The sequence below is a fragment of the Pipra filicauda genome, unplaced genomic scaffold (genome assembly GCF_003945595.2).
Source record: "Pipra filicauda isolate LSUMZ 115617 unplaced genomic scaffold, ASM394559v2 scaffold231_size1239837_pilon, whole genome shotgun sequence".
Lineage (NCBI taxonomy): Eukaryota > Metazoa > Chordata > Aves > Passeriformes > Pipridae > Pipra > Pipra filicauda.
Genome location: NW_024104345.1, coordinates 685,403 through 699,639, shown reverse-complemented (window position 1 = coordinate 699,639; position 14,237 = coordinate 685,403). Strand labels below are relative to the sequence as shown.

The 14,237-nt window shown below is 39.2% G+C and overlaps 1 protein-coding gene across 3 annotated transcripts in view; it reads right to left on the bottom strand.

Annotated features, from left to right (window-relative positions):
- The window catches only part of TMEM108 (transmembrane protein 108), a 162,565-nt gene that overhangs the window by 81,419 nt on the left and 66,909 nt on the right, over window positions 1-14,237 (bottom strand). For all 3 annotated transcript variants that reach the window (XM_027748587.2, XM_039381564.1, XM_039381565.1), the window contains one exon: window positions 4,880-4,961. In XM_027748587.2, the coding sequence (XP_027604388.1) occupies window positions 4,880-4,919 (40 nt within the window). In that variant the 5' untranslated portion in view covers window positions 4,920-4,961. The remainder of the gene's footprint in view (window positions 1-4,879; window positions 4,962-14,237) is intronic.

Here is a 14,237-nt window from a genome sequence, read left to right as displayed (position 1 = left end):
AGCGCACAACAAAAACATTGTTTTCTTTTCTCTCTGTGAGTCCTTGTGAATGATAGGCAGACACTCTCCGCTGATCTGTATCAAGTGATCCCAAGTACCTTTAAGCTCACGTCAGCTCTATGTTTCTAGTGCACGGATTAATTATACATGGCTTGTGCAAGCTGAGAGCCCTCTGTGGAAGCAAGCAGGCTCATTTGCACTAAGGACACAGTACCTACTGGTCACAGGATCGGAGGGTTTGATGGGAGCTTTTGAAATCATCTAGATGACCTCTGTCTCCCTTGAGAGATGGTGTTTTTTTTTTCCATTCGGTGCTTCCGTGCCAGACTTAAATCCTCCTGATTAGCCTGTTCTAGCATTTCAATATCCTAACCTGCTAAAGCATGCTTGCCTGATGTCTAATGTCAAACTACCTGCTCTATAAATCCATTTCTTCATGTCTTATCTACTACCGTGAGCAGAGAACAGGTTATTCCTCTGCTTCTGGCAGTAGTCTTTTTTGTAGTTACCATGCCTCTTCACTTGCTTTAAATGAGCCGTGTATAATTGTATAGACGAGCCATCAGTGCATACCATCTTATTAATAACACGTAATTATTCACAGACAGCACTTGGCAATAGAAACAGGAGTCAGTGGGTGTGGGTTCCTATTAGATGCAAGAAGCATTAGGAGATAGTGCTGCTCAACACCTTTCAGAAGGCACTGAGAACTGGGTCTTCTCTTACATAGGAATTTGACAAACTCATGTTGCTCATCAAATATTTACGAAAAAAGGGACGAGCCCTCAGACTTACTTCATATTTGAATGGAGTGCTGGCTTGTGCTCACCCTTTCTACAGGATGAACTGCATTGCGAGAGACTTAACTGAAAGGCAGCCAAGCTGCCAGTTAAAACAGAGGAAGGGGAGCAAGTGGAAACCAGATTTGTGACAGCCTGTGTTACAAGGCACAGCCACTCACAACCATTTTTGCTCATTTTACCACACTGAGTGGTACACACTTGCAGATAGGAAGCTCTTTCTATTGATACTACTGGGCATTGTGCCAGGTTTCAGAGATGAAAGAGTGATACTTGGGAATGTACTAAGTGATAATGGCATGAAGAAACACCCAGATTGGTGTTTATTTCAGATGCTACGGTGACAGGTCCTCATACAGACCTTAGTGCTGTAATAAAAGTCCTTCCATTTGCTCAGGAAAATAATGGCTGAAGAAGAAAGTCCCGTATACAAATTGTGTGCCAAGAGCTTTCACCAGTTACCTGTCGCCACATTTTTCTCCAGCTTATATGCAACTTGGAAGCCATTAGTGAACAGTGCACGCATGGCAAATTATAGTGTGCATGTTTTATTACAGAAAATGCAGACATATTGTGGCTCATGCTGTAGGGCTTAAATCACCACATTAGATCTTTATAAAAAATGGAGATCGCTCAGCCTCATGGGTAAGGCATTTGCATCTTCATCATTACAGAGGCAACAAACTTCATCCATAAAGATGTGTCTAGAACAAATGGCAGCAAATTGTGGACACATGTTTTGCTTTAATTGGTCCTCATCAGCTGAATATAGCTTCTGACTTCAAAGAGCTCTTACTAAGAAACCTCTTCCAAATTTTTTGGTTTAGTCTTTTTATGTGTTTTTTTTTTTTAATGTCTTAAGAGATTTCAGATTAAATAGAATCTTCGAAGATACAGTTTGAAAGCACTACTTCTTTATAGTTACATCACACATTTAATTACTTATTCATAAATTATGAATGACTAGAGGTAAAGTAGCATTGCCCAGAGCCCCTGTCTGGGGCCAAATGTAGCACTACAATTTTTACAAAGTCTGTCTCTTGACAACTGGGAGCAGATTCAAGCCAGCTACAGCCATATTCAAAAGGGGAGCTGTTGTTAGTGCCATTTTCACATGCTATTCTTGATCAGCATAAATGGGTGGAATGTGCTCTTTTTGGAAAGCACAGCAAAAGAGTACGGATGGCAATAGAATGATTACGTAACTCATCTAAAATTCACCAAAAAAAGATGCAGCTACAATCAAAATCTTACTTATAAATGAGTGTAATTTTTAAAAATACAGCTAACAAATCCCACTGTCTGTAAAACAAACCAATATCTACTTACGTCTTTTCTTCCAGCCCCAAAGCCTGGCAGCCCTCATGAGTACAAGGGTCCCACTGTCTCAGACACTGCACAGACACAGCACAGATGAACAGAGGTGGAAACGAATACACAGATGAGTGTAGCCACGACAGTAGCACAGCTGAGACTCGAGCAAAAATGTGATAAGCCTCATAACAACACACCAGTTTGGAGATGAAACTGCTTCTTCCTACATTTCTTAGCCACAGGAACACTCACGAGCACACACAGAGTTTTGTCTCTCCAGCTGATCACTGTTTCTACAAAAACCACCATTTTGTTCCAGCGTGTTTTTGCATGTTTACATATGCCCTATGTATGTATTCACAAGAATACATACATAGGGCACTTCTCTCTGTAGCCTTAAGCCTCGATTAATCACTCGCACCACAGCAGACAATATGAAAACACTGCCACATTTTCGAGGCAGCACCACAGACCCACTTGTTGCAGTTGCAGATGAGGAAGGCAGGCAGGTGAAGGACATTGGTGAATCAGCCTGAAGTAGAATATCCTCTTTTGATACTTTCTCTGAAGGTTTGCTTTTTTTTTTTTTCCGCTATATAGTAGCAGCAATTTTCCCCCTTTTGTGCAAATGAAACACAGAAGACCATGCTGCAGGCCCTTCTTATAGCATAAAGAACAGTTACAGGAAACACATTAAAGTAATTTCCTCTTCCTTGGACAGAATGCACTCTCTGGAGTTTGTTTTCAGCATTGTGGTGTAACTGGGGAAAAAGTGAGCTTAGGTAACACACCTCAGTGCACCTAAAATAAAACTGATTTAACAGAGATTAAGTAACTTGGAGGATCTTGCCACAGGCTTTTTATAAACCAACCAGTCAACCAGTGAAAACACTCATTCTAAATGCCCAAAATACCTCTTATATAGTTATATAGTTGTTGCATTTGTTAATGATAACTACATTTATTACATATTTTTGCTGCACTTAGAGAAATAAAGCAGTTTGTTTATCTGTCAGTAGAATTAGTATGTTCAGAATCCACCTTTTCAAATTACATCACAGAGTTCACAATATCATTGCATATTCATACTATATATATAGTTTTCTCAGTCTTTCCCTCTTTATTTTCAGTGTCCCTCTATTTACTGCCCAGCTCTTCAACATATTACCCTGAAACAGTTTAAAACAGCAGGGATAACAATGGGGAATGCTGCCAAGCCACGAAGAATAATATTAAAAAAAAAATAAAAATAGTTACAAAAAGTCTCAACATTGTGATAGGCTGGATGTACAGTATAACTTCCTTCTTTTCCCTAAATGGTGGTAGAAATGTACTTACACAATTCAGTTTCATATTTTATTACAATGTTGGTCCAGCAACTGAGATAATTTTAGAATTAAGTCACATTTCAACACGCAGAAACATGTCAAAATGAAGCAAAGTATTCTTGGTCCTTAGCTATTGTAAAACTACCACAGCCCCCACTGCTGTCAGTGGGTTTCTGGTTATAAGCCTCCTTAAGGAGCTCTTCCCACATTGCACACCAGCCAGGCACCCAATATCTGGGAGTCAAAGATGTGCTGCTGGGCAGGTCCTGTAGGCACATCTGGCCTAGCTTTATGCTCATGAAAACAAAATAACCTTGAATGCACCTCTGGAGTCTGCCCTCTAAAGTCATGAAGATACAGCTCTGTTTCTCCTGTGTCATAGGAGAAGCTGTAAATAAGAACAGGAACATCAGCCAACCTAGCAAAGCAAAAGGTTTCTAGAACAGTCCATAAAATACTTCTTAGACCTAATTTTCACACGTGCCAATAAAACTAAAAGTCTTTGTATTGCTCATTCCACGCATACAAGGATGATTTTGTGGTTTCTGCCTAGCTTGGACCAGAATAAGAGAAATCCATACGAAATTGTCTATGAAAATATGTAGTAAGAAATTCTGCTGAATTGAAGAGACAACATTAAAAAAACTTTTTTCTTGCATTTTCACTGAAAATTAGCAATTTCCCTTGCAAAACATGACAGCAAGTGATTACACTTATATAAAATTAATTTATTTTCTCTCTAAAACTTTGAAGAAAAGTTGTTGCTTTTGATATTGACACTGGAAACTGGCAGTCTACAGAAATGTCCCAACAGTGTCAATATACCTAAAACCTTGCCTTACTTCCATGAACAGGGGAGACAGTTCTCATCTACACAGTCTAAATTTCACCTGAGGCTTTTTGCTGGACTCTTGGATGGACTCTTCCGAAAGACAAAACCTAGATAAAAAATCCTTTCATCTCAGGAAGTGACACAGAATTTAGGTCTGTGTGAATCTAGAGCTCCATTCCCTCACTCACAGATCTTTTTATTGAGTGACCACCACCAGACATGCCAAGTGAGATGGATCCCTCTTGTCCACTGAGAACTAGACAAAAAACATGATTACAAAACCATCGCATTATTTCTTCCAGTCACCATCCTCTCTTTCTATATCTCATTTTTCTGAAAGTGTTCACAGTTGCAAGGCACAACAAATCAATTTTAGTCTTTTACAAAACTCTGCAAAATCAGATGATACTTCAACTCATTTTTTAATACATTTCCAAATATTTCCATTAACAGGATAATTTAACTTCCATATGGTTCCTCCAGGTACTTGAAGCAAGACACATGGTTAAGTACTCTCTTGAATTGTGCCCAGCATAAATACTGCTATCTTCTGTAAGGATTTGAATAGTTCTTTTCTAACAGAATAAAAATTAATATTTACTTACTAAACAGTTGGCAACAGAGGACCTGTAAGCTTCTCTTCATGGTATCATGTGGTCCTGCTGGTCTGCCAGTTTATTCATGATTCTGTCAAGAAAAAATCAAGAGAAGAAGAAAATTATTTATTACAAAATATAGGCTGTCTTGTTATACCTGTTGATTACAAAGTAAGATGAAGCTTCACAGGAAAATGATATTGATAAGCAATGGGAAATTGCCTGAGTGTACTTTGCTTGTGTAAGCCATGCTCTCCAATATCTTGACAGTGAATCATAGAATCATAAAATCATAGAATCATAGAATCAGTCAGGTTGGAAAGGACCTCCGAGATCATCAAGTCCAACCCTTGATCCACTACCACCGCAGTTACTAGACCACGGCACCAAGTGCCCCATCCAGTCTCATCTTAAAAACCTCCAGGGACGGAGAATCCACCACTTTCCTGGGCAGCCCTGATTACCCTCTCTGTAAAGAATTTCTTCCTAATATCCAACCTAAACCTCCTCTGGCACAGTTTAAGACTATGCCCTGTTGTCTTGCTGATAGTTGCCTGGGAGAAGAGACCAACCCCCACCTGGCTACAACCTCCCTTCAGGTAGTTGTAGAGAGTGATGAGGTCTCCCCTGAGCCTCCTCTTCTCCAGGCTGAACCCCAGCTCCCTCAGCTTCTCCTCATAGGACTTGTGCTTGAGTCCCTTCACCAGCATCATTGCTCTTCTCTGGACCTGCTCCAGCACCTCAATGTCCTTCCTGAACTGAGGGGCCCAGAACTGGACACAGTACTCCAGGTTTGGCCCCACCATCAGTGAGTACAGGGGCAGAATCACTTCCCTGCTCCTGCTGGCCACACTGTTCCTGATACAGGCCAGGATGTCATTGGCCTTCTTGGCCACCTGGGCACACTCCTGGCTCATGTTCAGCTTCCTGTCAATCCAAACTCCCAGGTCTCTTTCTGCTTGGCTGCTCTCCAGCCACTCTGTGCCCAGCCTGTAGCGCTGCATGGGCTTGTTGTGGCCAAAGTGCAGGACCCGGCACTTGGCCTTGTTGAACCTCATCCCACTGGAATCAGCCCAACCCTCCAGTCTGTCCAGGTCCCTCAGCAGAGCCCTCCTGCCTTCCAGCTGATCGACACTCCCCCTCAGCTTGGTGTCACTTGCAAATTTGCTAATGGTGGGCTCAATGCCCTCATCTAAATCATCAATAAAGATATTAAAGATATTAAACAGAACCGAAGGGTAGAGCTATGGCCAAAAAGAGCATAAATTGTCAAGAGCATACAAAATAAACACACTGAAATTACTTTCATTTTGTGCTTATGGCTTGATAAAATTAATCTCATAACAGTCTTTTTACTTTGGAGAAAGGGTCCTCACTGGAGGAGAAAATGATAGGTGCAGACACCACCAGGCAGCTGTGGTGGGAACATGGGGCTGGAATCTCCTTCCTGAGCCTCACCTTTTCACATCCCTCAAGAGGTACAATGAGGAGAAAGTCCACCCTCCTTTCCCAGTCAAAATTTCAGTGGTGCCAAACTCTGCTGAAATGGTAGCACAGAGGGCAGCTTTGTCCTGGCATTTTTTAGCTTCATGTTAGTCAGCTGTTGGAGGTCATATCCCTTCCTGATATACTCCACCAGTTGCCTGAGCTGCAACTAGAACTGCAGGAACTGGAGAAACTTTTCTATGTCTTTAGACATTTTCTGTTTCTTCTAGACCAAACTACCTTGCTGTAGATGGGAATCTCATAATTCTTGCATGTCTGAAAATGTGATGTGGCAAAAATATGTGACCACCCTACCTCCCTGTCTTTGCCCACTTGGGGAGTAACCAATAACATTTTATGTGTTCTCAGATACCATTTTCAAATACTTGATGGGGATATTTTTTCACCTCAGTTTAAAAAATATTATGAAAAAATAAATCCCAATCATGCTGATATTAATTATTCACATTGTGAGGAAAACAAATGCATAAATCAGAAGTGAAAAGCAAATATAGTCCCAAAGCACTGCTGTAACGTCTCACTGAACACCCAAAGATTACACAGTATTTAAACTCTTGATTCCGTAAGAAAGCATTTGCTACAGATTCAAAGGCAGGACACTGAGATCATCCTCCTAAAAGGACTCTGCTCAATATTAAATAGTGTGTAGTATCCTCTAGTTTTCAGTTCAACATATTTTCATCTTCTGAACTCCTGAGGACATTTCTGAGTCATTTTAACATGCACCTATATAAATCTTTCAGAGCTTATTTAAAATGCAGTCTTGAAGACGTTAAGACAAACAAGTCAAAACAAAGAATAACACCTTTGAACTGCATAAATGCTGCAGAGTTTGTGAAAACAGAACTATGTTTAACTTTTACGTGGAAGCCTCAAAAGGATCGTGACTTTTCTTGCCTGTGCTATGTAACAAAAGATGTTTGGATTTTGCTAAGTTATTTCACATAGTAATTCCTGTACACAAATGCCATGTGTTTGGATTCTCTCACACTTTCCTCTCCATTTAAAACTGGACCTTCACAACATCTGAGTAACTTGCAGAAATGTCAGTATTTGCAAGGTGTTTCTCCTAAATTAATCACCTGTGAATTAATTTACAGTTTTTAATTAGAATCAGAGTTAGATTAATGTATAATTTGATCATGAAAACTTGTTGAGGAACTTCTGTTTACCTCTTTTTCCTTAAGGTTTACCAAATGACAAAACAGACATAGCAAAAACTTCAGTCTGTATGTACAAATAGACATCATATAGTCTATTACAGCACTCTTCAAAGATGTATATACAAGAAGTCTATGCTTAGCATCCATTATGATATTAATAAAAATATATGCAGGAAAAGACAAGAACCAGATAAGCCACTGACAATACAGATTCCATATACCCAAGGACTCTGCTTTTGTGTCAAAGCAGGATTTACAAACACTGACCCATATGAAGTCATAAAAATACAATGGAAAAAAGGGTGAATCTGAAATTGCAACCCTAAATCCACATTATTGACTTTGTATAATTTGGATTATGCTTGGCAACTGTGATGTGATACAGTTTGAATCTGTGAACCATAATTTTTTTGTATTTCTCTTCCATCTCTGTATTAATGCCACCTGTAATGTATAATGGCATTTGCTTATAAATTCTGGTGTTGTGGTTAAAATAAGTGGTATGCTTTAGTGTATACATTTATTTAGATAAGACTCCTAATGTCATTTTACCCTGTGCTAAGAAATAGGAACTACTGTGCATATAGGAAAAGAAACAAAGATTATCACTTTAACTACCTTCTTCTGTTGCCCTCAGTTAGAAGATTTATCTTTTTGAGCACATGGCCAGGACATTAGGGAAATGATATGTGAAACAACATAAATACAAAGTAATCTTTACACCCTGGCATAACTTGCTCTATCTCCAGCAACCCTGAGTGGAATACAGTACCTAAGCTGCCATATTTTTTTAACTTGAGAATAATTATTCCTTATTTATCTCTTCCACGTCATGCAATTTTAGTCTTTCATTAGATCATTTAGAATCTCTTTTTAAGGCTGAGAAACTCTTGTCTTTTTGCTTCTTTCATTAAGAAGATACACCTTATATCTGACAATTGCCATGCTTTAAGCTATAAGTATCCCTTCCAGTTCAGATCTGAGGAGTAAGGAACAAAGCTACATGCAGCCATCAAAACTTGGGTGTATCCTGGATTTTCATACTGCACGGTGACATTTCCTATTCCTTTTCTACTCCATTCCAAATTGTGCCTATGATTCTCTCTTCCTTTGTCACTGCTGCTGAGCTAAGAGTGCCTGCTAGAAATCCTTGAGCAACAATAACTCATCTGGAGTCTATCCTCAGGTATGTAGAGCTTAGACTAATTTTTGCCTGTGGATATGACTTTGCAATTATCATCACGGAATTTCATCTGCCATTTTTATCACCCAATCACTTACTACCATGACTTTTCTGAGAGACAGCAATGAAGGGCTGAATTATTATGATTATATAACAAATATACACCTGTTGTACATAACAGCTTCTCAAGTTGCCAGAGTTTCAACACTAATTTCAGTACCTTCCAATCATGGAAAATATTCTGTATCTCTGTATCTAATATTCTGTATCTAAGAAGACAAAGCAAAGTCTCATGATCAGACATTTCAATAGCTGCAGAGGAAATTTCTTTTCTGAGTATCAACCCATGTCCAGTCATCATGGTACCCTCTTATGGCCCTGCGGGCACACCTAATACAAAAGTTCTTTCCCTGCAAGTATCCGAGTTTTATAGTCTTTATCTTATGAAAAACTTTTTCACATATTCTGTGATAAATACATTTATTTATCACAATCAAGAAAGGTTACAGATATAGCAGCTGGTAGCTGAGAGCACTCTGGTTCACCAAGCCATTTTCTCTTAGGTATTTGAGTATGCAATTTTAGGCACTAACAGATTAGCAGAGTTGTGCACATGCAGATGGAAAATGCAGACACACAGCCAGTTCCTGACTTTGGGCAGATTAATGTAAAACCAGAGTATCGCCACCTGTTTTAAATACACAAACTGTTACTTAAAAAAAAAAAAAAAAAAAAAAAAGGAAAGAAATATGAAGAGTGAGCAGAAACAGAAATGGTCTTGGAAAAAAACTGACTTGGAAAATGTGTGCTAAACTTCAATAATGCAAAAATCTAATGTGAGTATCTGAGTTTTGTACCCATTTTATAATCCTCAATCGATTCTTCAACACTTCCCTGAGCTTTTTTGGGAGTACACCTCTCCAAAATACTAATTTTGAAACATGTGGAACTTTAATGCCTGAAGCTATTCTGAGTATTTGAGGAAATTATCTGTTACAAATGTACCAGATCTTGGAGATTCTTAATCTTAATTTCCTAGATCCATATTTCGGTCTCCAAGTGAATGGGTATATTCACAATTGCTCTGAATATCCACCGTCTCTCCTCTGAAAACCAGAAAATAAAGGTCTAATTATGACTTTTGTTTTACTTCTATATTGTATTCACACTGATGTACCTACAGATAAACTCTGAAACAAAGTAGTATAGTGCAAGTTTGTAGTCAAATCAATTTCAAGTCTGAAAGACGCATCTTCAACAGTTAAATTAGTGGATATTTGTATCCAGAAAAGGTGTCATATGCATAGCCACCTGTGTTTGAAAATATTGGTTAAGCACCTGGTGCCTGAAATGGACTCAAAGTTTTGCACTTTTTAGTGCACAATATTTCACATACAGTTTATCTTACACAGGATGATGAATAGATGTATGAAATCCCTGTGGACAGCTAGCAATATTGTCTTTCACAGTAAGCGATCCCCTCAACATCACAGTTAAATTAAAGAGGACAATGAAGACATAATGATGAATGGAAGACAAAGGAGTCCAAAAGAGCTGACAGCTCCCAGCCATACATTATGTCTGATGGGAAAAAAAATGTCAACCACATCGTAAATTAAAGAGAAATAGAGAAAACAGAAGATGCACATTGAGGCAAAGCTAACAGTCAATGAAGAACTTTTTTTCTTTGTCTGCCAAACAAAACCTAGGAGACTGAAATAAAGAAGCTGAAGAATGGCAATGAAAAAAGGAGACAGGCAAAAGACATGCCATTCCCATCCCATGAAGCACGTGAACATTATTAAGTTATTCTCAGTGCCTTCTATCTGCTATGGATCATTTTGGAAAGAAAAAAAAGCTACATCACAGACAGTTTTCAACTCCAGTATTTCTGATTCTGCAGAAAACAAAAGAGAAAAAGCAGACATACCCAAAACTACTTCCATTTCCAATCTTTTTTGCCTCCCCTATCAAGAAAACACAGCCTTGGTCCTTGAAATATCATATTGCCCTGTGATGTTCAATGAATTTCTACAAGACAGCAACAGCAGAGGCTCCTCACTTACAACTCAGAGAGATGGGACTAGCCCCAGGAGTTACTGCCCCAGTGTAAATTCCAGCAGCAGGGTCTCCATCCAGTGTAAATTCCAGCAGCAGGGTCTCCATCCACTGCTTCCCACAGGTTATTCACTTAGTGGATATTCCAGTGTGCCTCTTAAAAGGAAGCAGGTGCAGTCTTCTTGACTACAAAGGACTCAAGTACAACTTTGTGTTTTCAAGTTCTCATAGTTTATTTCTTAATTTAATGGCCTAACTCCATGATCCAGATGTTATTTTGGAAAATTTATATCCCAAAAAGCTTCAGGGCATGCTAATAAAAGGATGATTAACTTGCAGCAATAAGACTCCTCCAAGCAAAAATTCTGTGTTCTTGTTCAACATGTGCCACATTGGCTGCTGTGATTTATTTTCCACTGCTTGGAACACGCAAACCACTGTTACCATCTTTCTTCATAACATCCTGAGTGCAGCATTTTTTATATTTATGCCCACTTAGATCTTTCAGCACTTTTTGAAGTAGATTTCTCTTTGCAAATCCAAGAAAGAACAATTCACATCTACTTCCACAATTATCCTCAAAAGTGTACACCCTTTGCTTTTCTAAGGTCTCTAAAGAGTAAGGTCTACCCTCAGGATATCACAGCTGATCAGAACCAGTCTTGCTGGTGTTGTGCAGGCCTGTCATATGTGCATAAGGAGTGGTCAGGTAGGAACTGAACTAGATATACTGCTATGCTTTTCTTTATATACAAGACTTGCACCCTAGGTGACGTGAACTCAGAAGAAGAGAATCTTATAGCATCCAGAAAAAACCCCAACCCATCCAAAGCCTCTCTTCTCTGAATCCAGATGCAGAGCACCTACAATCCCCACTAGGTCTGAGCCTGACTGTGGTTTTTCTTGTATTGATGTTTGAATCCATATCTGCCCATTACCATAACGATAAATACAAACCAAGAAAAACACACAAAGCAGAGTCAATATGCAAGGAAACCCTGTCAGTAATTGTTCCCTCTCCTCAGTTTCCCTACTTCATCATTAACTATTGAAATCCCAATCCTCCATCTCTGCTAACATAGCAGTTCAAACGACTGTGTTCCCACAGGCCTCCTCCCAGCTGTGGCAGTGTTTCCATGAACAACTCTAGGCTACTGTCATTAGCGTGGTGAGTGGAGGACATTGACAGATAACTCATTCTTCATCATCTTCCTTTATTCACATGTCAGACCTGGGGCATGTTCATGAAAGGAAGAGGGAAGAAAGGCCTACTCCGTTGGGGTTTACTGTCATAAAAATAGATGGTCATGAAGAACCTTATGTGTAGGTCACCATGGCCAGGGGAAGAACTTAGTCTGGAAAGGCCAAGTAAAACTGCTGTTGCCTTTGGCTATCTAATGCCTTGGACTATTTCTTGACTTTGTTTCTAATTATCTACCACTAGCAAAAGGTAGATTTTTAAGGCAGTTCCAGTGGGAGAGAAGTCTAAACAATCGTTCTGGTTGCTTCTTGTTCCCAGTAGCGGAAAGACATGACTCTGTGTGTGCGCGTGTGTGTGTCTGTCCAGTTGTAGAACAAGAAAAGGAGAAGCCTTTCCTTTACATCATTAATTTCTGTAGCACTCTGAGAAGATAACATCTTCTCAGATAAGATCAAACTGACTTAGCAGCTGTAGGGAGAATTAGAATTTGGTCATTAATACATGCTAGGGATGAAGAGGGGAAGACTTTTGTGTGCACTTTAAAACTTGTATATGGTTGAATGTAAAATATGCAATGATAAATACTCGTGAAAAATCCCTGTGGACACCTAGCAATATTCTCTGTCACAGAAAGTGATCCCCTCAACATATATGAATATATGGGAATATGAAACTTTGATGATGAAATTTTATTGCACATCTTGAAACATGTTATTTTGACTAACTGAAGAAAGACAGGTTTTTTTAATGAAATATGATAAAGTTAAGAGTAAGTTGTGTAGTTTTTAAAAATTTTTGTTGTGGACCTTATGAGAGCAAAACCAAAGAAAATCTTTTAATATTCGTTCCAAGCTCATGATGAAAATTTCACAGGCTGCACTACACCCAGGAAGCATTCAGCAGTGCAAATTGTCTGCTCTTTGACAGGAAAACTTTATAATCATTGGAAGCTCTCCTGCTAAAAGACTTTCCTGGCACACAAAACTACGCTAGTTAAGATATCTCCATAACTTCTAGAAAAATACAGAAAGTACATCTTGTTCTTCCTTCTCAAACACAGCAGGGAATGGATGTGGAAACAAGCTCCACTTCCACATCACTTTTGTGATAGTGTGTTTTCCCCAGACGATCTCCCATGGCATCTCACCTGCCTCAGGGTGTCCACACTGTTGGTGCTGACATTTGATTTACTCACCTAAACTCCCTCTGCAGAGAGCAAGTAGATTGGCTCCTCTGAAGCCTGATGTCTGTGATCTGTTTAAAATGCCACTGCTCTTGGAAGGTGAAGGCCCGTTTCTTATGTGGGGCTGTTTCTCTCCATTGATTTTCAGAGGACTGAAGGTCAATTGATTTCAGCTCGTAACACCAAAAATGAGGATGCCAACATCTGTAAAAGGAATCCCACCCAGAGCTTTTCTCCAGATCTAAAGGTTTAGGGGTTAACTTCTCTGCAGCTGTGTTAAACTGTTCCCTTGTTCCTATTGTGTAGGATATACAACAAAAAAGACAATGTAAAGAACAGGCAAGCAAATAGCTTTGCCTGCACTGTAATAAACCCAGAGTTGGAAAAGGGTGTACCTTTGTGAAGCAGTTGAAATCAGGCTTTTCACATTATTCAGCTTGATTAAATGCAAATATTTCAAGTAGAGAGGAAAAACAGAGTGCAAAACAGAAGGTACTATTTTCCCTCTCTTATAATATGGTACTGTATTCCTAAGGTTGATTGATTGGGTCAAATTTTCAAGAATGGAAAGCATCAGCCGTAAACAAAGAGGAGTATGCATGCTGTGTGTGTCTGAAATCAAGGCCAAAATACCAGTTTCACAAAGATGCTTATGTATTCAAAAATGAAAGCAAGTGCTGTGCTGTCAAACATACTTGTATTGCAGTCCTGAAAACACTGTCACACGGGCCCTAGATGACTTTAAAGGAAATCTGTAGTAGAGATGGAAACATCTCAGTATAACATTTTAACTGCAAAAGTCTCTTTAGTGAACACCACAATTACCTAGCTAAACAAATAAAAGATTGAGGGATATACAAGAAGAAAAAGATCAAGATAGACTAATTAAGTTTTGGCCCAGCTCTAGGGGAATTTCCACTGACCTGATGTCAGATAAGTACAGCAGATCCCAGTCCAAGACCCACACATTTCGCCTTGTTTCTCAACTCCTTAGCTAATTTATCAAGCACAGAGGAAATAATTGCCAATGAAGGATGCCAATGCAGCACTCTCCTAACTCCTCAAGATGCTGA